This window comes from Panthera pardus, unplaced genomic scaffold (genome assembly GCF_024362965.1).
Source record: "Panthera pardus isolate Hobbes unplaced genomic scaffold, ASM2436296v1 HiC_scaffold_8, whole genome shotgun sequence".
Taxonomy (NCBI): domain Eukaryota; kingdom Metazoa; phylum Chordata; class Mammalia; order Carnivora; family Felidae; genus Panthera; species Panthera pardus.
The window spans coordinates 95,101,801-95,129,545 of record NW_026527013.1 but is presented as its reverse complement, the minus strand read 5'-3'; the positions used below and the strand labels follow the sequence as shown (position 1 = coordinate 95,129,545).

General features: G+C 35.4%; 1 protein-coding gene across 6 annotated transcripts in view; it reads right to left on the bottom strand.

Moving 5' to 3' along the window:
- AKAP9 (A-kinase anchoring protein 9) overlaps positions 1-27,745 on the bottom strand; it is a 152,645-nt gene that overhangs the window by 107,778 nt on the left and 17,122 nt on the right. For 5 of the 6 annotated variants that reach the window (XM_019443282.2, XM_019443283.2, XM_019443285.2 and 2 more), the window contains exons 2-7: positions 22,373-22,600; positions 18,544-18,588; positions 7,974-8,027; positions 7,438-7,608; positions 5,813-5,968; positions 4,770-4,967 (exon numbers count right to left, since the gene is read on the bottom strand). In XM_019443282.2, the coding sequence (XP_019298827.2) occupies positions 4,770-4,967; positions 5,813-5,968; positions 7,438-7,608; positions 7,974-8,027; positions 18,544-18,588; positions 22,373-22,600 (852 nt within the window). The remainder of the gene's footprint in view (positions 1-4,769; positions 4,968-5,812; positions 5,969-7,437; positions 7,609-7,973; positions 8,028-18,543; positions 18,589-22,372; positions 22,601-27,745) is intronic. The other variant, XM_019443284.2, reaches the window with a different exon arrangement.

Below are 27,745 nucleotides of genomic sequence, written 5' to 3'. Positions count from 1 at the left end.
CAGGTTCTTATGGGTCTGCCTTAGTTTCATTCCTGTGGCTGACCTCAAGTGACATGCAAAACAACTACACCATTTATAGCAAATCAACTTGGTCCTAGACTTTGGGTTTGAATAGAAATTTGAAAGCGGGGCAGACATTTTTTTCCACGTCTGACTTGGGACTCTACTGTGGAACTGTATATAAGCCTAAACCTAGGACACAGGCCAAGGGATGTTCATAATCACAATCATCCTTAAGAATGTTATCACATAAGGGAGTTAAGCAAAAGCCCTAGAAACAAAGTTTTGCCTCTGTTACTTAGTTGCCTAAATATTTAAGGGCTGAGGTCCCAACTACAAAGAAAGTATAATCTATAGAATGGAACAAACACAAGTAGGTAAGTAAAATCACCTAAATGAGTCAGGAGTCCTAAGGCCAAGAGGACTTAAAGGCACCTTGAATGGATTTATTAATATATCTAAATAAAGAATGTCAAAGCCTAGAAAAAGGAAGGCGTGAGACAGAAATGTTGGCAGTACACATTCCACCACAGTCCAGGTGCCGTGAGACTGCGAATTCTGATCACTCTGGGAAAACCATACTTAACACAGAAAGCAATGTAAGGGGTTGTAGCAAACAGAATTTAAGAATTTCAGTCCACAGGCATGACTTTTCCTTCTGTGAGATGGATACATCAGGTTATCATAGCGTAATGCTATGGAACATTTGATTCCTCTAATATCCTTTAATCTCATGCTCACTAAACAACTTTCTATTATTATTATTTGGCGTTTCAAATTCATTTGCCCAGAGAAAGAAAGTAAAATCCAAAGAACCTGAAGCATGCAGGTCCTGGTGATAATCATTTCTCACTGTAAATTAATAATCTCATCTTCAAGATTTAAACATTTAGCCTCTTGAACTTGGAAAATCTGAGCTCACCTCTGAGATAGCTCAAGTCTCAGATGATAGAAGATAAAAATCAGAATTATTTTTTCTTCCAAGATTTTATTTAAATTCAAGTTAGCTAACATACAGTGTACTTCTGGTTTCAGGAGTAGAATTTAGTGATTCATCACTTATATATAACACCCAGTGCTCGTCACAACAAATGCCCTCCTTAATGTCCATCACCTATTTAGCCTATCCCCTCAAAAACCCCTCAGTTTATTCTCTATAGTTAATAGTCTCTTGTGGTTTGCCTCCCTCTCTGGATAAAAACCAGACTTCTGAGCCTACAAGTCAAAGGCCACAATATGCACTATATAAATTAACTAAGGCAACAACAGCTATACTGTGAAGCCTCTTGAGCAAAATCCTATCAGCTTTTTTCTTGGTATCACATATTCCATCCAATGTCACCATAAGTGATTACCAAATGCTGAGCCTTCTGACTTCTGTACTATAATATGACATTTAAATCACTTTAATCTCTTAAATTGCAGTGTTTTCACCTGTAAAATAAATACCATTTCTTCTATCTCATAGAATATGTTTGAAGCTAAAAGAAAATGAATGTATTAATGTATTTTATGCACATTGTGCTATGTAAAAATGTAATATCTTTGTATACTAGAAAGTATCTAGAAGGCATTTGGAACCTATAAGAAAATAAAATTAGTTCACGGAGGTCAGCTTCAGTTGAACTGTTAAATAAGTACTTAGACTTGGAATATTAACATCTGTTAATACTTCTATTTCCTGATTTTTCTATTGGGGAGGAGGAATCCTCATAAAACAGTGTCACTTAATTCAAAATTGTCCAACATGTGATATAACTGCAAGCAACAATAATTCTTCATTCAACTATTAAATAAATTCATGGTTCATTTTTCTTAGTACTGTTTATTTCAAAATGTATGGTTTTAAACCATATATTTTGTGTTGGAAAAGACAGCCCTCTGGTTGAAGATACAATCCCTCTATTTTTAGAAACAGACTTGAGGGAGTGGGGAATAATATACTTCTTGCCTGTGACCACTGCACCATGGGAAGTTCAGAATATTATGAGTAAAGAGAATGAGGCTGGAATCACCATGACAGTTTCAACCATCACCCTAATGCTCTAGTCCCTCAGCTGATCTGATGGAACTACTGATGGATCTGATGGAATGCTCAGGGGGAGTCATTCAAAGTTAAAAAAAAAAAAAGAGAGAGAGAGAGAGAGAGAGAAAATTTTAAAAATATATACATAATAAAGAAGAGACTAATAATTGGGGTGGCTGGGTGGCTCAACTGGTTAAGCATCTGACTTCGGCTCAGGTCATGATCTCATGGCTTGTGAGTTCCAGCCTCAGGTCAGGCTCTGTGCTGACAGCTCAGAGTCTGGATCTTGCCTCAGATTCTGTGTCTCCCATCTCTCTCTCTGCCCCTTCCCTGCCCATGCTCTGTCTCTCTCTCTCTCTCAAAAATAGATTAAGACAAATTTAAAAAAAAAGAAGAAGAGACTGGTAATAAAAGCATTCTGCTAACAGAGGCACCTGGGTGGCTCATTCGGTTAAGTATCTTACTCTTGATTTCAGCTCAGGTCATGATCTCATGGTTTGTGTGATCAAGCTCCTGCATCGGGCTCTGCACTGACAGCGAGGTACCTGCTTAGGATCCTCTCTCTCTCCCTCTCTCTGCCCTTCCACCACTTGCGCACGTGCGCTCTCTCTCACAAAATCAATGAACTTAAAAAAAAGAAAAATTCTGCTAGCATTCAAATAAACAAAGGCTTTCCCCCTATGAAAATGAATTATTTGGGGCACCTAAGTGGCTCAGTCAGTTAAGCATCTGACTCTTGATTTCCGCTCAGGTGTGGAATCAATGCAGAGCCTGCTTGGGATTTTCTCTCTCCCTCTCTCTGCCACTCCCCTGCTTGTGTACTCTCTTTCTCTCTCTCTCAAAATAAATAAATATTAAAAAAATAAAATAATGAATTATTTGAGTTTTAAATACTTTCAAATAATACTGCCTGCTGAATATAATAAATACAACAAAATCCAATTTCCAGGCTCTTATAACGAGACCTAGAGTATCTCTCCACTCTTCCCTCCTGAAAAGGCTCACTTTTGTTTTCTTTTTAATTTCTTTAACATTTATTTATGATTTCTGAGAGACACAGAAGATAGAGTGTGAGCAGGGGAGGGGGCAGAGAGAGAGGGAGACAGAGAATCCAAAGCAGGCTCCAGGCTCTGAGTTGTCAGCACAGAGCCCGACATGGGGCTGGAACCCACAAACCATAAGATCATGACCTGAGCCAAAGTTGGACACTCAACTGACTGACCCACCCAGGCTCCCCAGGAAATGTTTATTTTTATTGCTTCATTTCATCATATTATACATGTTAAAAATATCTTTATAAAGGCTCACTTAAAAAAAAAATTTCTTTTATGTTTTATTTTTGAGAGAGAGAGAGAGGGAGAGAGAGAGCGCGCGCAAGTGGGGGGGGGGGGTGGGGGGCATGGAGCAGAAAGAGAGAGGGAGACACAGAATCCGAAACAGGCTCCAAGCTCTGAGCTGTCAGCCCAAAGCCCGACGTGGGGCTCAGACTCACAAGCTGTGAGATCATGACCTGAGCCATAGTTGAACACTTAATCAACTGATCCACCCAGGAACCCCTACAAAGGCTGACTTTCAAAGACTATTTCTGGTTAAACTATTTTTTGCTACCTATATATTTTTAACATCTTTTGTCCTGGGTCTTTATGTACACTCCACCCTCTAAAATGGCCTTCCTATCTCTATCAGTTCAGATTCATAATGTATTTGCTTATTTACCAAATGAATACTGAGTAGCTACTATGTAAACACAGAACTATTGCTGAGAAAATGAAATATACTTAGAGAGAGATTATTCCAGACCTGCCTCAAATATCCTCTCCTCCTAAAGCCTACCCTGAGTCACTTCCTTTATGAAGGCAGACCTTATTAGGAAAACATGGATGGTGAAGAGGATGGAGGCAAGAGGGGGCAGTGCAGTAAAACACAAGAAATATGGCTCTGGGCCAGCTGTATGGGTTTGAATCACAAGTCTGACAAGTGTCAGTAGGGTACCCTCAGTCAAGTCATTTAACATAGGTGAACCCCATTTTCTCTTTTGAAAAACAAATAAAATATAACCTACAGGGATGAGTGGCTTTTCGGATTTAAGATTATCTTATGAGATATGTTGTGTATCTATGTATATATAAATATATTCTCTAGAATACATATGTGTGTGTATAAACACATACATATACACACATACATATTTATATGTTTATACATAATATATAATATATATGTGTGTTCATACATAAAAACAAATATAAATATGTAAATTATATATATTTCCCCCCTTTTCCTCTATTACCACTTATTTGCTAAATAAGTATTCCAAGCAACTTTATAAAACATAACTATCATGAAAGGAGAATCCACTATTTTTTTCTAATTAAAATCCATAAGATTTCATTTTTTCTTGGAAATATTTTCAGAATTTCATAACCACTGGTAAAATGAGTAGAAATACTTATAGATGAAAAGAAAAAAAGAATGTTAATTATGTTTATAAATTTAGATTCTCCTGAGAACTCACTTTAACATAGGCTGATCACTTCCAAGGAACTCAGTAATTAGTATTATCTTAAAAACTATTATTGTAAGACTCCCAATTGCTTTTGAAATAAGTTGTTTTATATAAAGAACATTTCTTAATTATGAAATTTTGTAATTCATGTACATAACAAAAAATATAAACACTTGCATAAAAAACTTCAATTATAAAGCTGCTGTACATTGGCTAACTTCCTTAAAATAAACATACCATTTCATATGTTCTAATTTTCTCTTGTAAGAAACTAATTTGCATCTTGAAGTCTTCTTTCTTTTTTTGATAATCTTCTAATAAATGGTCTTGTTCTTCCAGCTGTTGCTGATGAGTGAGGATCTGTTGTTTGGCTTGCAACAAATCTGCAGCTGTGCTACTATGAGTGCTGTTTCTCAGAGTTTCACTAGCCTGTAACTTAAAAACAGAAAGAAACCCCCAAGTTAAATTCTGAAGTGATTACGCTAGGGAATAGACATCTTTTGGGATATTACTCAGCTCACAATTGCTCTCTGGGAAATCTGCTAGATTCATAGGCTTGAAACCCAAGCAAACATGCTGTCATGGCTTATCAGATGAGTATGGGCACATCATACAAGCTGAACAGTTAAGATTATCCCATGACAAAGCAGAAAAAGTCTAATAAAATAGGGAAGACTAAGGCAGACCTACAGAAAGAAAAGGGGCCTGAAAGACAGTACTTCCTGGATTCCTGATATCCTTCTAGTTTCTGATTCCAATCCCTTTCAGAGGCCTGGTTGTATTTCCACCTTGAAATCTGTAATATAAGCCTGTATTTAAATTTCTCCCTTTTGCTTAGCCTATCTCAAATTATTTTCTGTACTTGCCATCAGAAACCTTGATTAATACAATTACATTCTTATGGCTCTGATTAAAGGTAAATGGAATATATTCTGTCTGGATACCATTTTAGAAAATAAAATAAAATCATACCAGGGTTGGCAAAGGTAGGATGTGGCTACATGTTAATTTTTGCAAAAATCCACCCATCAGACTTAAAAGATATTGTAGGCTTTCAGTATACAGACAAGGATGAACAAAGAAAATAACAGCAAAGAAACCACAAAAGAACTAGTTAAATTCTTGGTTAACATAATAACAGGTGTTCGTTATTTTTTCCAACATGATACATTATAAGCAGATGTGATTTTAAGTTTAAATTTGTTTTAAAACTCATTAGCATTTTTTAAAAACTTCACTACCAAAAATCTAATAAATTTTGTTCTATTAGTAATACTTACATGCTGGAACTGAATCTGTAATTTCTGACTTTGTTCCGTCAACTCTAAAAATTCTCTCATTGTCTCATCCTTTTCTCTTCTTGCTTGTTGTAAATTAGCAGTAAGCTGGGTTATGATGCCATCTCTTTGTTTAATGGCAGCTTCAAATTCTTGTAACTAAAAGACATCAGTGAAAATATTAAGTGCCAGACTTACTTTCTTTGAAGTTTATATATTTTGAATTTTTTTTTTTTAACGTTTATTTATTTTTGAGACAGAGACAGACAGAGCATGAACGGGGGAGGGTCAGAGAGAGGGAGACACAGAATCTGAAACAGGCTCCAGGCTCTGAGCTGCCAGCACAGAGCCCGACGCGGGGCTCGAACTCACAGACCGCGAGATCATGACCTGAGCCGAAGTCGGCCGCTTAACCGACTGAGGCACCCAGGCGCCCCTGAAGTTTATATATTTTGAGAGAGAGAGATGGGTGTAGGAGTGTGTGAAAGCAGGGAAGGGGCAGAGAGAGAGAGGGAGAGAGAGAATCCCTAGTAGGCTCCATGCTGTCAGCTTGGAGCCTGAGCGGGGCTCGATCCCATGAACCATAAGATCATGACCTGAGCCGAAATCAAGGGTCAGATGTTTAACCAACTGAGCCATCCAGGTGCCCCTGCCAGACTTATTTTTAGAACAAAACTGATTATTAGTACAGGCAACTATTCAAAAATATACAAAACACATTGTCAGACTGTAATTAAAAAAAATTTTTTTTTAATGTTTATTTATTTTTTAGAGAGACAGAGACAGAGCACAAGCGGGGAAGGGCAGAGAGAGAGACGGAGACAAAGATTCTGAAGCAGGCTCCAGGCTCTGAGCTGTCAGCACAGAGCCCGATGCAGGGGTCGAAATCACAGACCATGAGATCATGACCTGAGCCTAAGTCGAATGCTCAACCAACCAGGCCACCCAGGTGCCCGGGAAGATTATAATTTGTAAGCAATCTCATCCATATTTGAAAAAATTACCTTGTAGAAATTGGTTTTACTTCCAAAACAACTTAAAAAAAAATTACCTGATGAACAAAATACACTAGGTCTAACTTATCGATTATCTGCTTCTAGAAGGACAAGTGCCTTTATATTCGGGGTGCCCCAATCTGTTCCTAGGCAACATCATCATAGACATGTTCGATTCTCACTTGTTCCTGGAAAGGATGAAACTAAAATGTATTCTGTCGTCTTCATCAATGGTCTTTTTCACCTTGGTTTCATAACTGACTGCCACAAACAACAGATGTCATTTGAACCACAAGAGGTCCCTTTACAAGGACTCGCTGACATTTTTAATGAGTTTAAGTCATAACATTCTGATGCGGTTTGCACCATATTTTCTCTCAGGCTGATTACAAAAACATCTATTCTACTGAAGTGCTTTCAGCCTAGCTATCTCATAAAGTTAAACAAAAGATTCCAGATTGTATTACCCCTATTCATGGAATCTTAGTGTTAAGCAAGTTGTTTATGATATGTATAAGAATATTATGAGATAAGTTACTATGACTTAAGTTATGTACTATTTACATATGCTAGCATTCAAATTTCCTGTTTTTGTTTTTGTAACAAAACAAAAGCCACATAAAGTAGGCATACCTGCTGTAACCCTTCAGTCCCGTAGGTGGCTCTCATTTCTTCTAGTTCTCTGTTCAGCTCTTCAATCTCATGTTGTTTGCCAGCCAATTCATTTTCCATCATCTCTAGGTGGGTCTGACTATACTGTGCTCCATGTTCAGAATAAGAATCATCAGCACCAAATTCTTCTTCCTAAATCAATCCAAGATATTTAATAATTCATACTAACAACATTCCTCAGGAAGAGGGATTCAAATATTGAATTCCATAGTAAAGTCCACTTTAAAATATCACTTATCAACTGAGAATTTACTGGAATGACTACCTACTTTGTTATTAATGTGCTATATACCTTAAAAGCAAAAACAAAATATCTACAAATTTGGTTATAACTGAGCTTTATAACAAAAGACAGCTAATTTTGTTTTGTTAAACATTAAAAGCATTTAGAAATCACACACAGAAAGAAATGCATGCAGGAAACAGCTTTGTTAGTAAGCCAGATGGTTTTTGATAGTGTAAAACATTAGTATCATAAGTAGTTTTAAATACTGTACCCTTAATAAATTTGTGGGCTTTCCTGTTCTCACCACAAAACTGCAACCATTTACCTGTACAAAAACAATTTCCTGATATATTATGATTTTAGATAGAACTTTATTTAAAGCTAACAATTATAATTCTGCTAACTGTATTCGTGCATATTTTATGGATAGGGAAAATGCCTCATTGGCAAAAACAGATACAGCGATTAAACTTAAATATATAAAAGACATTATGATCATTTCAAATGCCAATGATTCCTAAAACACTTGAGGGCTTACAATGCAGAAGACATTGTACTATACATTTTTGTTTACATGAATCAAAGTTCTAAGTGCGGTTTATATTTTGTCTTCAGAAGGGGAATTATAGACCTCAAGTTACTAAAATCCTCTTCTACAAAATGCTGCCTTATCATCATTTAAATAATTGTTTTTTGATTAAGCTCTATTCATTTTAAAGTAAAATCATTTGCTTGTGCAAATTCACTGAAGGTTGGTAATCAGGTCAAAGGGTATGAGATGAAGAGGTAAACAACACTCCCCCAACTTTTCCCTGGGGAAATGACAGCCATGCCAACCCTAACTGATGTAGAGATTTTCCATAACATATTACTGCCTCTACCACAAACATTTGGGGATGGGAGGAAGAAGGATGACAGAGTACGTTTCCTGGGTTGACCTGGTGGGAGATTAATTTCAGGTCAATTAATCTATTTAACAATCTCCTCCTTCCCCCCAACAGTGCACAAAAGAACTTTATTCCTGCTTACATCTTAATTATTCACAATTCTACATTAATAGAATTAATAGAATTCTACATTAATACAATCCAAGATAATGAAATTTTTACTGCTCAAGTATATAGGACAGGATATCCCAGAATTAGGGTATGAACCACATCCCTTTAAAAAGTGGAAGCACTGGGGCGCCTGGGTGGCGCAGTCGGTTAAGCGTCCGACTTCAGCCAGGTCACGATCTCACGGTCCGTGAGTTCGAGCCCCGCGTCAGGCTCTGGGCTGATGGCTCGGAGCCTGGAGCCTGTTTCCGATTCTGTGTCTCCCTCTCTCTCTGCCCCTCCCCCGTTCATGCTCTGTCTCTCTCTGTCCCAAAAATAAAAAATAAAAAAAAAAAACGTTGAAAAAAAAAAAAATTAAAAAAAAAAAAAAAAAGTGGAAGCACTGCAGCACCTAGCTGGCTCACTCAGTAGAGCATGTGACTCCTGACGTAGGGGACTCTGGACCTAGGGGTTGTGAGTTCAAGCCTGCCCCACTTTAGGTGTGGAGCCTACTTAAAATTTAAAAAAAAAAAAAGGTGAAGATACTATTTAGGAGTTCTTTAACAGAGTTTTATTCCTTGGTTTTTCTTAAAAGTAAAAAAAAAAAAAACCTCATCTTTATGGCAACACAATATTGCAGTATGTGAAAAACTATCAGAAGACAGGAGTACTAAATCTATTAAAATTATTAATATCAAGTCACTTGAAGTAACTTTCCAATTAAATCCTTCTAAATTTCAATTAGCTCTTCTTGATGCTGGAACAAAGCATTTTAATAAGCATCTGCTAAAATGTTTGCTTTATAGTAACAGTGTTATGAAATGGATTTTATGAAAAGCTTCAAATATAATAGTAAGCAATGGATACTCCTTAAGTGGAGATGATATAACTCTGTAATAAGTTACTGATTTATAATAATTGTATCCAATACATTATACAGCCAATGTTCAGCTTAATTTTTATCTAACTTAAGCAAAACTACATTTGAAAAACTCGTATGTATTGGCTTCTTAAAATACAAGACCATTTTCAAAACTTAATTACATGTTCTTATAATAAAATAAAAATCAGTATTAATAAATTTTAAAAATTTAATACCATGTAAATAGGTAAAAGATTATTCACCAGCACTAAACTAAAATAAACTATATTCTGAAGTTAGAATAGAAATACTCAGAATACTGGAATCACTAACAGTTAATGTTAAATTATTCTATTGTTTTAATGTGGATAATATTTTATTGATACCTAAAGGATAGAGCATTCATCCCTTCTTACATTAGTCTTCTAACACCATACTTGGTAAACTGTAATATGAAAGTAAATTAATAACGTGAAACATGAAGATTAGATTGACAAACTCCTTCAGCTAAAGAAAAGCCTAAACTTCCCTTAATCTCCTTTTTTTACTGTGGCATTTGTCAAAGTTATGTAAACCTTTAGGCTGTCCTAATATATTCTTTCTGAATTCACAGATTTACTCAATTTACATGGATAACATGTAGACTAGGGAAAGTACAATTCAGGTACATTTTAAATTTTAAAATGTTCTGTAGAGGTAAGTATCACCTCATAAAAATACTGCTATTCAGAAAGATTCAGAGGACGATCTTTTTTATAACCATAAAATGGCCTTCACACCAAAACTTTTTCCTTTCACTGGACATTAATTTAAAGACAGACTATTAATATCCTTATAATAATTTATACTTACACATATTCAAAAATATTAATAATGTTTTAATAAAGTAAGAATCTGATGGTTCCTAAAAGTGTATGAGAATTACAGGAGTTCAATGTGCCTAGGGGAAATTGGAGCTAAGTAACTAATGAGGCTAAAATCATTTATTGAAAGTCAAGTTGAATATCAAACACATTGCACAACTTAATATATATACAATTTTTAATTGTCAATTATACCTCAATAAAACTGATGCAGAGAGTGAGAAAAAAATAAGGTGAGACTAAAACAAAACAAAACAAAACAAAACACCATACCCAAGTCAAAGCTGGAAGGCTAAGTTTATATAACTTTATGGCTAAAGGCTATGTCTCCAACTCCAGCCTGCCATTTCAGAAATATCATGAACTGTATAAGCGACTTGGTTAAGAAGCACTGAATAATCACATGAAATCCATGAGAGTGTATGCTCTACTATCATTTCATCTTTCCATACTTAGCATAGCACATTTATTTACCTATCTTGTGTCTAGGTTGCCTACAATATTCACAGCTTCCTCCAGATAACCCTGCTCAAAGAGTATCAATAAAAATATTTCATGTTAATATGGCGTTTTGGATATGAAATGTCCCTTCATGAAGGACTTAACAGATTACATATAACTTAAATTAATTTGTAAGAAGGCTACTTTTTTATCCAGTCTGATTTCTCTAGTATATGTAATTGCGTATATATTTACTCAAAACCGATCTTATTAGGTAGGTCATAGGAAAATATTATCTAATTATTTCTAAGCCTGAATCCATCAGTCAACCCAACAAGAATACCGGCCAAAGAAGTCAAGAAAATTAAATGCACACCATATTTATATGCAGAAAATTTCTAAACTAGTAATCATACTCTGAACTCCTTTTGAGAATAATTTGTTAAAAGAATTCTCATTAATCATTTCATATGCTTAGTGGGAAGAGCACATTTCTACTGAAGAACAGTAAAAAAAAAAAAACCAAAACCTTTTTTGATTGTCTTTTATATACTAAACACCATACTAAATATTATCAGATAACCCTCACAACTACACTGTTAAGTAGGTATCTTTGTTTACAGATGAAAAAAACTACATTTCAGAGTTTCAGTGATGGGCCCCAGTTGATACACCACGGAGGTGATGAAGGTGAAATTTGAACACAAGTTTCCAAAGCCCCTGTTGTTTTATGTTACCTTACTTCCCTACAACCCAGAAAAATGACAGTGATATTTAAATAACACACAAGATAATTACGTAGCCCACAATTAAAAACTGTAATTTTGAAATTTTAAAAATACTCAAGGGCAGGGGCGCCTGGGTGGCGCAGTCGGTTAAGCGTCCGACTTCAGCCAGGTCACGATCTCGCGGTCTGTGAGTTCGAGCCCCGCGTCAGGCTCTGGGCTGATGGCTCGGAGCCTGGAGCCTGCTTCCGATTCTGTGTCTCCCTCTCTCTCTGCCCCTCCCCCGTTCATGCTCTGTCTCTCTCTGTCCCAAAAATAAATAAAAAACGTTGAAAAAAAAAATTAAAAAAAAAAAAATACTCAAGGGCAAACAAGAGTAGTCAAGATTATTAAACACTGCAAACCTGGCATTTGTAATGAAGTTGTAATCTATGTGTTTCCTAGAAAGGAATTTCCTTTGGTGGGGAGGATGTGATACTAAGAGATAATTCCTTAAAATTTCCAATATGAAAAGAATTACAGGGTCAATTTACGTCTTAATTTACAAATTTCATTTACTGATGATTCTTCTGCCTCCTGAAAGTGTGACTATGGCTTACAAGTTCCCTGTAATTCTAGCTCCAGTCACACCAGTTTTAACATCACCAAAAGTAATGGCTAAAGCCTCCACAACTAGCCCAGTGTCATGGATTCAACCAGCCTCCATGTTAGCAATCTTAATGGGACACTACCAAATACTTCACAATCAATTTTTCTGCTGTTTTCTACAAAGTGAATATGTAACTTTGTCATAGCATAACCATTCTGAATCCAGGCCAAAATATATAATATCACAAGGGTTATGATTGAAATCTGGTCAATCTGTCAAAAATTATTTCATAAATACCTGTTTTCAATGTAATCTTCTAAGAAACTATTTTTTCAAATTATAGGTCATTATTCAATTTGGTTTTTGTGACCAGCATTAAAAAGAGAAAGTATCAAAGGATATGTCACATAGCAAAGAGAAGTATCTTTCCTGAAATTTTTGTCTGGAAAAAAATTTCACATGTATGTATAGGTATATATTTATTCATGTACACAATCATTCATGTATATAATAAAACATATATATAATTGTACATGCGAATATATAGAAATTATACACATATACACATAGAATATATTTCTTGTTGAATCATTGTGAACATATTCTAACTTTTATTTGCAGGATTTACATTTAAATATTACTTGTACCTTAATTCAAAACACATATTTATTAGGTATCACAGATAAATAGTTTGAATACATTTTTCTGGACCTCACAATACCCACCAGTTTTATAATTTAAAAAATCTAGGCAAAAAATATCTTATTGTAGCAAGAATTTCCAATATTATCGTTTTTTAAAAAGAGAACTTGCAAACCACAATCTTAATATTTTTACCTTTCAAATCTATACTAACAAAAACTAAAGTTTACTCTCTTATCCCAAAAGTGAGAAAAAGGCTATATAAATTTAATCAAATTTCACAGGCATATAAGAGATGGTCTGACCTGTAGCCATTTGGCTTATTAAAAAAAAAAAAAATTCAACTTAGTGTAAAGAAAAAAATGCATTTTGTGCAGTCTTTGGGTGTCCCAAAGACAAAGGCAGTTCAAGAACAAAAATACCTGAAACTTTTAATCAAGAAAGACACTATAAGAATTATGGCATTATAATAGGGGTGCCTGGGTGGTTCAGTCAGCTAAGCAACCGACTCTAGACTTCCCGATCTCATAGTTTGTGCGATCAAGCCAGGGCTGACAGTGTCGAGCCTGGCTGGGATAGTTTCTCTCCTTTTCCCTATGCCCCGCCTCCGCTTGTTTTCCTTTCATTTGCTCACACTCTCTGAATAAACTTAAAAGAAGAAGAAGAAGAAGAAGAAGAAGAAGAAGAAGAAGAAGAAGAAGAAGAAGAAGAAGAATTATTATTATTATTATTATTATTATTATTATTATTATTATTAAGGCATTATAAAGAGAGAGAGAGCCAAGTAGAAAGTTCCTGAGCTCACCTCTCCCCACAAACACACCAAGGCTGCAACTACATATACCCCAACTCATTGTCAGAGAACAACCTGAAGACTAGCAGAACAGGTTTTCCACAGCTAAAGATACAAAGAAAAAGCCACATGGAAAAGGGTAGGAGGAGCAGAGACACGATCAGAAACTAAACCTCCTGTGCAGCGACCCACAAGCAAGAGAGATCTCACAGGTGTGAAGGCCCTCCTCAAGGAGTGAGGGGTTCAAGCCCCACAGTGGGAAGCCCTCATACTGTGTATATGCACTGGAAATATGAGCCCCCATAAACATCTGGCTTTAAATTGGCTTAACTGGGGGAGCCAGAAGGCTATAAGAAACCAAGACTCTGCTCTTAAAAGGCCAGTGTACAGCATCACTTGCTCGGAGACCCAGGACAAGACAGCAGTTTGAAAAGCAGCTGGATTATATGTGAAAAAAAATTATTAATTTTAGGGTGTGTGCCCCAGGGGCAAGAATCTGCAGGAAGTTTTTCCAGGAATGGAAGTGCTGGCACGCACTATTTTTCTTGCCTTCCTTCAGCACAGCTGGGCCCTGGTTCTGACACTCTCTCTTCCTAGCACCACTCTCCCTGCCCTGGCGTTCCCCTGTGAACCCACCCCAACCTACTCAACTGCCCTGGCAGGGGCCCTTCCAAAGTGACTCCTGCTCTAGGGAGTCCCACCCACCTGCAGGCTCAAGACAGTGGCCACCAAGCCTCCCAGTCAGTCACACTGCATACTACCCCACCTGCCAACATACCTGTAGCTGCAGCCTAGCCTCTTGGCCAGCCTTGCCGGGGGCCAGCCCCGTCCACCAGTACAGCTACAGCAGCTGCAGCCCAGTCACCATTTGCAGATGATAAGATACTATATATAAAAAACTCTAAAGATTCCACTAAAACACTATCAGGACTAATCAATGAACTCAGTAAAGTTGCAGGACACAAAATTAATATACAGAAATCTATCGATTTCTATACTCTATCAACAAACTAGCAGAGAAATTAAGAAAAATACCATTTATAACTGCATCAAAAAGAATAAAGTATCTAGGAATAAATTTAACCAAGGAGGTGAAAGACCTGTACTCTGATACCTAGGGCACTGATGAAAGAAACTGAAGAGGACACAAATAAAGGGAAAGATAGACCATGCTCATGGGTCAAAAGAATTAGTACTGTTAAAAATGTCCATTCTACCCAAAGCAATCTGAACTATAATAGCATTTTCACAGAATAATCCTAAAATTTGTATGGAATCATAAAAGACCCCAAAAAACTGAAAAGTAATCTTGAGAAAGAAGAACAAAGCTGGAGGACACATAGTCCCTGATTTCAAACCATACTACAAAGCTACAGTAATCAAAACAGTATGATACTGGCACAAAAATGGATATATAGATCAATGGAACAGAACTGAGAGCCCAGAAATAAACCCATGTTTATATGGTCAATTAATCTATGACAAAGGAGGCAAAAATACACAATGGGAAAAAGATATTCTCTTCAATAAATGGTGCTGAAAACACAGGACAGCTGCATGCAAAAGAATGAAACCACTCTCTTACACCATACACAAAAATAAGCTCAAAATGGATTCAAGACCTGAAACCATAAAAGTCCTAAAAGAAAACTTGGGGAGTAAACCCTTATACATCAATCTTAGAATATATTTTCTATCTGTCTTGTCAGGCAAGGGCAACAAAAGTAAAAATAAACAACTGAAACTACATCAAACTAAAAACTTTTTGCACAATGAAGGGAACCATCAACAAAATTAAAAGGCAACCTACTAAATGTACTAAATGAGAGAAGATATTTGTAAATGATAGATCTATTGAAAGGTTAATTTCCAAAATATATTAAAGAAACTCATAGCAGAGAGTATAATGCCAAGTGAAATAAGTCAGAGAAAAACAATACCATATGATTTCACTCATATGTGGAATTTAAGAAGCAAAAGAAATGAGCAAAGGAAAAAAAAAAAGAAACAAACAGACTCAACTATAAAGAACAAACTGATGAAGACTAGAGGAGAGATGGAAGGGAGATGGGTGAAATAGGTGATGGGGATTAAAGGGTATACTTATTATTATGAGCACTGAGTGTTGCAGAAAATTGATGAATCACTATATGTCTGAACCTAATATAACACTGTATGTTCATTATACTGGAATTAATAAAAAGAACTCATTACACTCAACACACACACACACACACACACACACACACACACACACACTAATCCAATTAAAAAATGAGCAAGAGGGCCTGAATAGACATTCTTCCAAAGAAGACATACATATAGATGACCAACAAACAGGAAAAGATGCTCAACATCACCAATCATCAGAAAAATGCAAACTAAAACCACAATGAGCTATCACCCCACACTTGTCAGAAAGACTATTTTCAAAAAACATGAAATAACAAGTGTTTCTGAAAACATGGGACAAAGGGAATTTTTGTGCATTGTCAGTGGGAATGTAAATTTGTGTAGCCATTATGGAAAACAGTATGGCAGTCCCTCAAAAAATTAAAAATGGAAATACCATGGGATGCATTAATTCCATTTCCAGGTATTTACCTAAAGAAAAGGAAAACACCAATTCAAAAATATATATTGCACCCCTATGTTTATTGTAGCATTATCTATAATAGCCAAGACATGGAAGCAACCTAAGTGTCCATCAACAAACGAATGAATAAAGATGTGGGGTGTGTGTGTGTGTGTGTGCACGTCTGTGTATAATGGAAGATTACTCAGCCATAAAAAGGAATGAAATATGTGACAACATGGATAAGTGAAATAAGTTAGAGAAAGACAAATACTATATAATTTCATCTATATGTAGAATTAAAAAACAAATGAACATATAAAACAGAAACAGACTCGTACATACAGAGAAAAAACAAACTGGTGGTTACCAGAGGGGAGGAAAAGTAGGGCAATGGGCTAAACAAGTAAAGGGGAATAAGAGATATAAACTTCAAATTATAAAATAAATAAGCTGCAAGGATGTAAAGTACAGCATAAAGAGTATAGTTAATAATATTGTAATAATTTTGTATGGTAAGGGCGCCTGGGTGGCTGTCAGTTAAGTGTTTGACTCTTGATTTCAGCTCAGGTCATGATCTCACAGTTTGTGAATTTAAGCCCTGAGTTGGAGCCCGATTCTCTCTCTCTCCTTTTCTCTCTGCCCCTCCCCTGCTCTTGTACACACTCTCTCTCAAAATAAACTTTAAAAAATAATAATTTTGTATGATAACAGGTGGTAACTACACTTATTGTGGGAGTATTTTGTAAGGTATATAAATGTCAAATTACTATGTTGTACACTTGAGACTATTATAATATTTTGTATCAACTATACTTCAATTTTAAAATAATGAATAGGGGCGCCTGGGTGGCGCAGTCGGTTAAGCGTCCGACTTCAGCCAGGTCACGATCTCGCGGTCTGTGAGTTCGAGCCCCGCGTCAGGCTCTGGGCTGATGGCTCGGAGCCTGGAGCCTGCTTCCGATTCTGTGTCTCCCTCTCTCTCTGCCCCTCCCCCGTTCATGCTCTGTCTCTCTCTGTCCCAAAAATAAATAAAAAACGTTGAAAAAAATTAAAAAAAAAATAATAAATAAAATAATGAATAAAAATAAATTTTTTTAGGGGGGCCTGGGTAGCTCAGTTGGTTAAGTGTCTGACTTCGACTCAGGTCATGATCTTGCAGTTCATGATTTTGAGCCCCATGTCGGGCTCTGCACTGACAGCACAGAGCCTAAAGCCTGCTTCAGATTCTGTCTCCCTCTCTCTCTGCCTCTCTCCTGCTTGTGTTCTCTCTCTCTCTCTAAAAAATAAGCCTTAAAAATTTTTTTCAATAAAATTTTTTAAAAGAATATAAGGCATTACAGAAAAGGAAAAACAGTGTTGTTTTCATATGTAAGCTTCAAATTTAAATTCTCAAGGCTAGATTTTCTGAATTGCAAGCTGTGATTTTAAACTGAGATACTTCCCATATAGGCAACTTTATATAGCGTAAACCAGGTGCCAATTTATTTACTTAACCCTGGTTAATTATTTTCCTGATCAGATTACTAATAAGTATATTCCCAGCTTTTAAGCACATTAAACTTTTGGAGTATCAAAGTTTTCACTCCTATTAGCACTTCAAAACAGTAATTTGTTCATTTAAGAATATTAAGTTGTCTTTTTTCCCCCTTGTATTAGAAACCTACAATATATCAAAACTTATGGAATACACTGAGTGGCCGAACTATTTAAAGTAAAGAATAATTTTCCATATTCTCAAATTCTGGACCAAAGAAATGACATTGATACCTAAAAGAATAATAAAATGATAACATATGACATATATTAACAACACATAAAGAAGATATTTCCTAATGTGACAAATGCCTACATTACATGTTATCACCTATTTTAAAAATCACTGCTGCAACATTAATTTCAATAAATGAATTCATATAATTCTACAGAATTCAAGCATTTGTAAAAAGCATTATTTAAAATGTGAAATAGTCTGTATAATGAAATATTTTACGGTGTTGAATATGGATACCTTATGACAATCATGTATCCTAGAATCTCAATATCACTTGCCTAGAAACTCAAGGCCTCTATTTAATTAAGGTCCAAGCTATGCAAACAGATTTAAGACCTTAGTTAACAATCTGCAAAAATATATAGAGAAAAACATAAACCTTCAGGTTTTCTAGGTCATTTACATTATATTTTGTTATGCTATATTTCATTATATTTATAAAAATACATAAGCATGTGAGTTGCAAGAAATAAAGTATTAATAATCAAGAAGTTTCAAAATCAATATAAAAAGTCAATCATACATAGTATTAATTTTTCTTACCTCTGAACTATAATCATCTGCTGTAGTTGAAATTTCACTTTCTGGCTAAAACAAAAGTAAAAATCGATTAGATTAAGGTCTTTTTTCCCTCCCACTGTACTCTATTAACCCATTACTATTAGTAACATATGATAGAAAACTCACATAAAAATATCACTAAAAAAACTAGTAAAAATTATTCAAGCCTTTAAAAAAATTTTTAAAGTATGTGGATTTTATTTTATTCATTTTTTTTTTAAGTAAGCTCTACACCCAAGGTGGGGCTTGAACTTACAACCAACCCCAAGATCAAGAGTCACATGCTCTACTGACTAAGCCAGCCAGGTGCCCCCAAACCTGTAAAATTTTCACTGATTATGAATCACAATGGCTATATAACACATATGCTATTTATCACAAGGCATTTTTCTAAATATAAATGTATCAAGAGGTACTTTCTTTCACACAGAGTCATACATACACTACATACAAATCATTTGTAAGACAAAAGCACCAAATAAGGTACCATCCGTCAAATTCTTACGTCTCTTTTTTTTTTTTTTTTTTAATTTTTTTTTAATGTTTATTTATTTTTGAGACAGAGAGAGGCAGAGCATGAACGGGGGAGGGTCAGAGAGAGAGGGAGACACAGAATCTGAAACAGGCTCCAGGCTCTGAGCTGTCAGCACAGAGCCCGACGGGGGGCTCGAACTCATGGACCGCGAGATCATGACCTGAGCTGAAGTCGGCCGCTTAACCGACTGAGCCACCCAGGCACCCCTACGTCTCTTTTAAATAAAAGATATTTATTAAAATGTTAGTCAAAAGGGTTCAATTTTTCCAAAAAGAAAAATCATTGGGGTGCCTGGCTCAGTTGGTAGAGCACATGACTCTTGATCTTGGGGTCATAAGTTTGAGACCCATGTTGGACCTAGAGATTAATTAAAAAAAAAAAAAAAAAGGTTAAAAAAACCATCAAATCTTGATGCTAGAAAAGGAATAACAACTTGAAGAAATGTAACAGTCTTGTTGTTATTAACACCTTTGAAGCTTATAAAACACTTTCTAAGACATCCTGTTTCATCCTTACATCCCTGGAATTTGGGTATGAGGTGAATGGCTTTTCCAAGCTTCCCTCAGCTTATAGGTACTAGAAAGAGTCAAGGAGGAAACTTAAATTTTTACTGCTTTTACTGTTCACCCACTCATCTAAGAATCTCATTTTACAAGTGAGAAAAGAGACCTAGATAGTCATTCAACAAAAATAAACCATCATTGACTCCTTTCTCACCTAGACTTTAAGGAAATTTTATTCAGCACTCAATACCAAGTTCTAAGCCTACCTACTCTCTGATGTAGTAATTGATGCCAAGAACAGAAATAAACTTAACCCTATTCTAAAATTCTGTCTCGGTGATTCCTAACTTATGTGACCCTCTTTTAAATCAAAAATACCTTTTTTAGAAAAACATTTAACGTTTATTTATTTTTTTTGAGAGACAGAGACAGAGCATGAGTGGGGGAGGGGCAGAGACAGAGAAAGGGAGACACAGAATCCGAAGCAGGCTCCAGTTGTGAGCACAGAGCCTGACTCAGGGCTTGAACTCACAGACTGTGAGATCATGACCTGAGACAGTCGGACGCTTAACTGACTGAGCCACCCAGGCACCCCAAATCAAAAATACTTTTATGACCGGGGCACCTGGGTGGCTCAGTCAGTTAAGCGCCTGACTTCGGCTCAGGTCATGATCTCGCAGTCCGTGAGTTTGAGCCCCACGTCAGGCTCTGTGCTGACAGCTCAGAGCCTGGAGCCTGTTTCAGATTCTGTGTCTCCCTCTCTCTCTGACCCTCTCCCGTTCATGCTGTCTCCCCCTATCTCAAAAATAAATAAACGTTAAAAAAAAAATACTTTTATGACCTAAGCCCTCATGGTTCATGCACTTATGCCCTTTAACCAGCTATAGATTAAATGTATATACTGTGTACTAAAAGCTGTGGTACTGAGGATAAAATGGTGAGCAAGACGTTCTTTGCAGTGGAAATGCTAACTCTAGTGAAAAGCCCAGATACTGATATGTTTTGCAGAAAAAATAACAAATACATATGCAAACTATAGCAAACACCAGAGTTGCCATATTCTACTATTTAAAAGGTTCAGATTCAACAATTACAAGATAAAGAAAAAGGAAAGTATGGCCCATACATAAGAAAAACAGCAGTCATTAGAAACAGTCCCTAGCCATTTTAAATATGGTCAAGTGAATAAAATTAAGTGAATAAAATAAAGTCTAAAACACTAAAGAAAACTATAAGGATACTGCCTTACAAAATAGAGAAGATCACTAAAGAGAAATAACTTAGAACCAAAGAGGAGAATCTGGCTTGCTCCATCGGTGAAGCATACGATTCTTGATCTTGGGGTTGTGAGTTCATGTCCCATGCTGGGTGTAGAGATTGGTTTAAAAATTTTTTTTAATAATAAATTAAAAAGGGGGGCACCTGAGTGGCTTAGTCGGTTAAGTGTCCGATTTCGGCTCAGGTCAAGATCTCATGGTTCATGAGTTCAAGCCCTGCGTTGGGTCCTATGCTGACAGCTCAGAGCCTGCAGCCTGCTTCAGATTCTGTCTCCCTCTCTCTCTCTGTCCTTTCCCCACTTGCCCTCTGTCTCTCTCAACTATAAATAAGCATTTAAAAAATTTTTTTAAATAAATTAATTAATTAAAAGTAAAATAACTGAAATGAAAAATTCATTAGAGGGGCTTAACAGATCTGAGGAAGAAGAAGAAAGAATCCACAAACTTTAATATAGTTCAACTGAAATTAGGCAGTCTGAAGATAAAAACAAGAATGAAGAAAAATGAACAGAGCATCAGATCTGTACAACAATATCAAACATACCAACATGCATAACAGGAGATCCAGAAGAAGGGGACAGAAAGGAGCAGAAAGAATATTTGAAGATACAATGTCGGAAAACTTCCCAAATTTGATGAAAAACACTAATCTACATATCCAAGATGCTCAATAAGTTCTAAGTAGGAAAATCTCAAAAAGATTCATTCTTAGGATGAACAGCAAATCTCTAACATTCCTGACCTCTTGAATAAAGCTCAAATCCTAAATAATATCTAAGTCATTCTGTTTCCACATAAACATAACAGGGCACAATCCAAATTATAATTATTATCTGCCTTTTCCACCACTCTTTCTCCTAAGCATCCCAACCTTCTTTACTCTGGTCTTAGTTGGTGGCTCATCCCACCCACCATCCCAATCCACTTTTAAATTCTCCCTCTTTGCCGTATTCTGGAAATTACACCATTAATGAGAGGAAGAAAACTAGCCTCTGTTTAGGGCCTTCTCCGGGCCAGGTGCAATCTCCTGCCCCACATCTTTACCACCACTCATCCCCATCATTCTGTGATCGTTTTAAAACTAAACTTCCTGCAGTTTCCAATCACATCACACACAGTTTCATGTCTTTGTGAATGCTGCTTCTTTACCACAGAGGTTGTCTTGCCTACTTCTTTGCTGATAGCTAACGCCGATTTAGCATTCTCCCAAATCATGGTATTCTAGGGTACCATATGCATTTTTGTTACCACAGCTGTAATCAGAGTACACAGCCTATCTTACATCTACCTTCCCCCCTAGACTGACTTTCCTAAAGGGCAGAGATGGTCATATCTACCTTTGCATCCGTGGTGCTGAATCCTTGATATATCACAGTTGTATTACAAATGTTTGTTGAATCAAGCACACAAAAACTGCACAGGGTGCTAATGAGTACTGTTACTACAACAACTTTCCACTTAGAATTCTAATGTTCAAAATTTAAATGAATACTTACTTCAACAAAGATCTCGTCACGTTTGATTATTGTGGATTCAGGAGTCACAGCTGTCCCTACTCTCTGAGAACTATTTATGTACATTTCATCACTCCGTGACTGCTCAAGATTCAAAGCATGGTATGCTGACACATCTTGTTTACTGCTTGAAGTTTTCTTCTTTTTTTTCTGCTTCTTAGAAGGATTCTGTCCATCAGACTGAGCTTTCCTTTGTCGAAACTGGGCAAGCTACAGAAAAAAAGAAGTTGTCATTATCATTAGATACTTGCTTTTTTCATAGCGGTGATCAAGAAAAAGTATCTGTGGAGTTACTTTCTTTACAAGATCAAATCATCAGTGAAATAATAAAGGACAGCTATTAGAATCCTTAATATAACTACTGAATTGCAAAGAAGTAAGATACTTCTGAATAATGCTATTCAAATACTGAGAACTGAAAACGTCACATCTAAAGAAAAAAAATTAGCCCAGAGATAGGCAGAATAAGGGAAAACAGGCACTCTCAGTCACTGCTTGGTCAGAGTGCAATCTCTGGATAAGAGTTCTAAATGCATTTGCTTTGTGAAATTTCTGGGATTTCTAATTTATACTAAATGTAATTAGTCCATGCAAAAGATTTAGTTGTATAAATGATCACTGCAGCCTTGTATCCAATGGGAAAAATTTTGAAATAATTCAAATGTCCAACAACAGTGCTTCCTATCCCCTAACCATCTGCACATCATCAGCAGCACTTCTGCAATGTCCTACTGCCATCTGTACTCATCATTAACTTAACATGTTTTAACTAGCATACTTATCTAAATTTATTTTAAAAGGAGATTTTCTATCCTGGTGTAAATTAAAAGCTAGTATTACTTGTGATTTCCTTAAATAAAACAGTAAACAGAAATGAATGTAATGAAAAATAAAACTACATTAAAATTTTAGTTAGGTATTACTGCTGAAGGTTATAGAGCAACAGGCAAGTGTTAAAGGAATATTAAGGATATATGAGCAAATAGACTTTTGGCTTATTGTAAGCAGATGGGATGAAAAAAAAACTAGAAAGGTATTAACTTTCTTACAGTACTATTCACTATTATTTAATACTGAATCAGGATACCACCTAAAATATCTTGTCACCACCTAAAATCAGAAGTATGCATTACATACTTTGGGCAATACTGGATTAACTCAATTAAAGCAATATTAATGTAAATCATCAATAATAATAAAGATGTTTATACAAAAAACATGAAAAAATAACATGTTTATGACAGTAGTATATATAAAATAACACGCAATAGGACCGTTTCTTAATAAAATGAAAATGGTGTCCATCTTTTTCTCTTTTTCAACAAAGACACAGCCTTCAACAATTCTAACTAGCTTGAATTTTAATAACATTATACACATAGGCATAAATTCTGAAAGAATATAGCCACAACTTTGGTATCTCTCCAGATTGGAGATTACAGGTATTTTTCCTTATACTTATTCAAAATTTGCTTTTTTATGCAACAAATTTTCTAAATTTTATATGAAGCAACAACTAACCACCAATTATTAAATGTAATTTGAGCTATTTGATCATTGAGAGGAAAGAAACAAAAGCATAGGAACAGGTGTAAACCCCTTTGTGTCTTAAAAAGAAGAAATATAGTATCAGTATATTAATTATATAACTACTTAGACCAAGCACATATGATATGAGGTATTAAAGCAATCTTAATAATGATGCTGATATTAACTATCAAAATATGTGACAAATACCAGAACCCAAAGAATAACATACAGCGTATTTTATATTTATTTTGTCTGTTGCTGATGAAGAAAAGTATGACCTATATAAAAGTGATTACTTAATAAATATGTCTAATTCATAAATCGGAAATATCAATCACTGACTTTGTAGAATGTAAAAATAGATCACATTAAAAAAAATTTTTCCCCAGTTATTTAGCAACTAGCCTGTTTTCCTACTTCATGCCTGCTTAAGGAACAGATGCAAGACCAGTTGCCTCTATTTGTACATTAGTAAGCTGCTGGAATGCATTTAAACTACTTTGGAGGATAGCAAATCCTCCATTAAAAATAAATGAACTGAAACACTATTATATATTATCTGTAAATAGAATCAAAGTCTAGGCACATTTTAAAAAGATCCCGCAGAGAGCACAAAACTAAGAAAAATGTTAATAATGACATTTTTAATATTTAAGTTCAACTTCAGAAACTTCTTAAAATTCCATGTTGTGTTAGAAAAAATACCCAGAGGAAGATATAAAGATGAAGAATTTTGTTTGAAATTCCCATTTGTTTTATATATATATACATATACACACACACACACATATAATTTATAATATTTAAAAAATTTTTAATGTTTCTTTATTTTTGAGTGCGTGCAGGGGAGGGGCAGAGAAAGAGGGAGACACAGAATCCGAAGCAGGCTCCAGGCTCTGAGCTGTCAGCAGAACCCGACGTGGGGCTTGAACCCACAAACTGTGATATCATGACCTGAGCCACCCAGGCACCCTTATATTTAATATTTATTTCTATGTACAAAGGAGAAAACTAAAACTGCATTATAAAAAATTTTATTTTTTAAGAAACACCTCTGAGACAACAGTATCCAATGCTAAATGAACCCAAATGCAAAAGTTATTAATGGACAGATATGGATTAAAAGTAAAATGGATCTTGGGGTGCCTGGCTAGCACAGCTGGAGGAGCACAAGACTCTAGATCTCAGGGTTGAGATTTCGAGCCCCACATGGGGGATAGTGGTTACTTAAAATAAATAAATTTTTTGTTTAAAAAGTAGAATGGTTCTATTATGGTGTTCAGAACAAATCACTTCACTTCTAAGAACATAAAATTACCAAGACACTGTTTTGGGTCTTTTACTGATAATATGAAGTCATACTATATTTTCAGAACAATTAATCAGAAGGTAAACTGCATGAGGGTAAGGACTTTTGTTCTCCTCACAGCTATATATTCAAAGTCTAGAAGAGTACTCAAAAAATACACGTTGAGTGAAAAAAAAGATAATTTATCTTTTACAAAAAGTCAACACTAAACAATCATTTTAAGCACTGATCCACAGAACCAGACAATTAAGATGACATAATAGGCATATCTAATTCTACTATATAAAAAAGTTCCATGGTCTTAGAAATAAAATTAGCAATTAAATGAATTAAAACACAAAATCATCCCTCTTTCCATCTCTTCCTCCATCAGGCAAAAAACAAAACAAGACAAAATTCTCAAAAATAATGCCCACAATAGCTTTTTAGCAAGAGTTCTGTTTCATAAAAATGTATAAAGAACTTATATAACTCAACACCAAAAAAAAATCTGACTAAAAATGAACAGAGGATATGAAGAGACATTTTTCCAAAGAAGACATATACATGGCTAACAGATGCATGAAAATATACTCAACGTCACTAATAATCAGGAAAATGCAAATCAAACAACAATAAGATATCACTTTACTCCTGTCAGAATGGCTAAAATCAAAAACACAAGAAACAACAAGTGTTGGCAAGGATGTGGAGAAAATGAAAACCTTTGTGCACTGCTGCTGAGAATGCATATTGATGCAGCCACTGTGGAAAACAGAATGGAGGTACCTCAAAAAATTAAAAATAGAATTACCATATGATCCAGTACTCCCACTACTGGATACTTACCTAAAGGAAATAAAAACAGTAATTTGAAAAGATACATACACCCCTATGTTTATTGCAGAATTATTTACAATAGCCAAGATACGGAAGCAACCTAAGAGTCCACTGATAGACAAATGGATAAGAAAGATGTGGCACATATATACAATGGAATATTACACAGCCATAAAAAATGAGGTTGTGCCATTTGAGACAATGTGGGTGGACCTCCTGGGCACTATATTAAGTGAAATAAGTAAGATTGAGAAAGACAAATACCATAAAATTTCACTCATGTGGAATTAAAAAAAAAAACAAAACAGGGGCACCTGGAGGCTCAGCTGGTTAAGCATCCAACTCTTTATTTCAGGTTCTTTATTTCATGAGTTCAAGCCCCACATTGGGCCCTGCACTTACAGCGCAGAGCCTGCTTGGGCTTGTCTCACTCTTCCTCTCTCTTCCCCTCCCCGCTGCGCACACTCTCTCTCTCAAAATAAACAAACATTTAAAAAATAATAAGAAAACAAACAGAAAAGAGATAGATTGTTAAATACAGAGAAGAAATTGTAGAGGGGAGGTGGCTAGGAAGACAGGTGACTGAGAGTACACTTATCCTGATGAGAGCAGAGAAATATATAAAATTGCTGAATTGTTATATCGTACACCTGACACTAATATAATACTGTATGTTAATTATACTTTGAGTTTTAAAAATAAATAAAACCCACAACTGTTTTTCAGCAAGAGTTCTGTTTCACAAAAATGTGAGAGAGGGAATAAGATCATACCATAAATCTAATTTCTTATAGCTATTTAAGCTATTTTTATTTTAAATCTGTAAAGTGGCAAGCTAGCAGATAAGCAAAAATCAGAAACTCTACTCAATTAGCTAATCATCTGATATTGAAATGATACACTTTAAATTACTGGGAAAACATTTATTCTAAAACATGCTGAAACTTCAGACTACAGCCATCTGTGTTTGTCATTTGGAAGCCAATTATAAAAATGTTAACATATGTAGGCACAGAAATAGTTGCAAGATTTACTGGAAAGATATTATGTCCACATACACTTGTCTTTCAAAACGAATTCAGATCTCAAGCAAGTATCTTACTTTAATTAGAACATGAATAAATGAGTAAACAAAAATGACTGATAATTTATTCCTTAAGTTCAATATTTATAAGTAATCATTCTCAATAAAACAAGAAACTTAAAAAATGTGGTATAAAAACATGTCAAGTTTTTATAATGGCAGTTCAAAAAAACTACTAATTGTAATATTTGTTTATTGAGTATTCATTGAGTGTTTATCATGTGCTAGGCACAGTGCTAGACATGAATCAAAATACATAGTCCTACTAGTATGATCTTTTAGTCAAGTCCAGCCCATTACTTCACTGAGTTGTAAGAAACAAAAGTTTGTGTAAAATTTCATGAACAAAAGTACTCCTATATATACATCTTTAAAGAGATGGTACAGGAGCCTCTCATATCCTGATTTCCTCAAAGAAGGCTTTCTGTAAGAGGTGTGGTTGTGGAATTTTATATCTGTGAACGAAATTACTCAGCGTATGACAGGTATTAAGTAGTTCATTTATTTAAAAAATATTTATTGACTGCCTATCATGTATCCACCACTGTGCTAAAGGCGGAGCAGGTAGTAATGAATCAAACAGATACAAACAGTACTGCTATGAATTCTAATC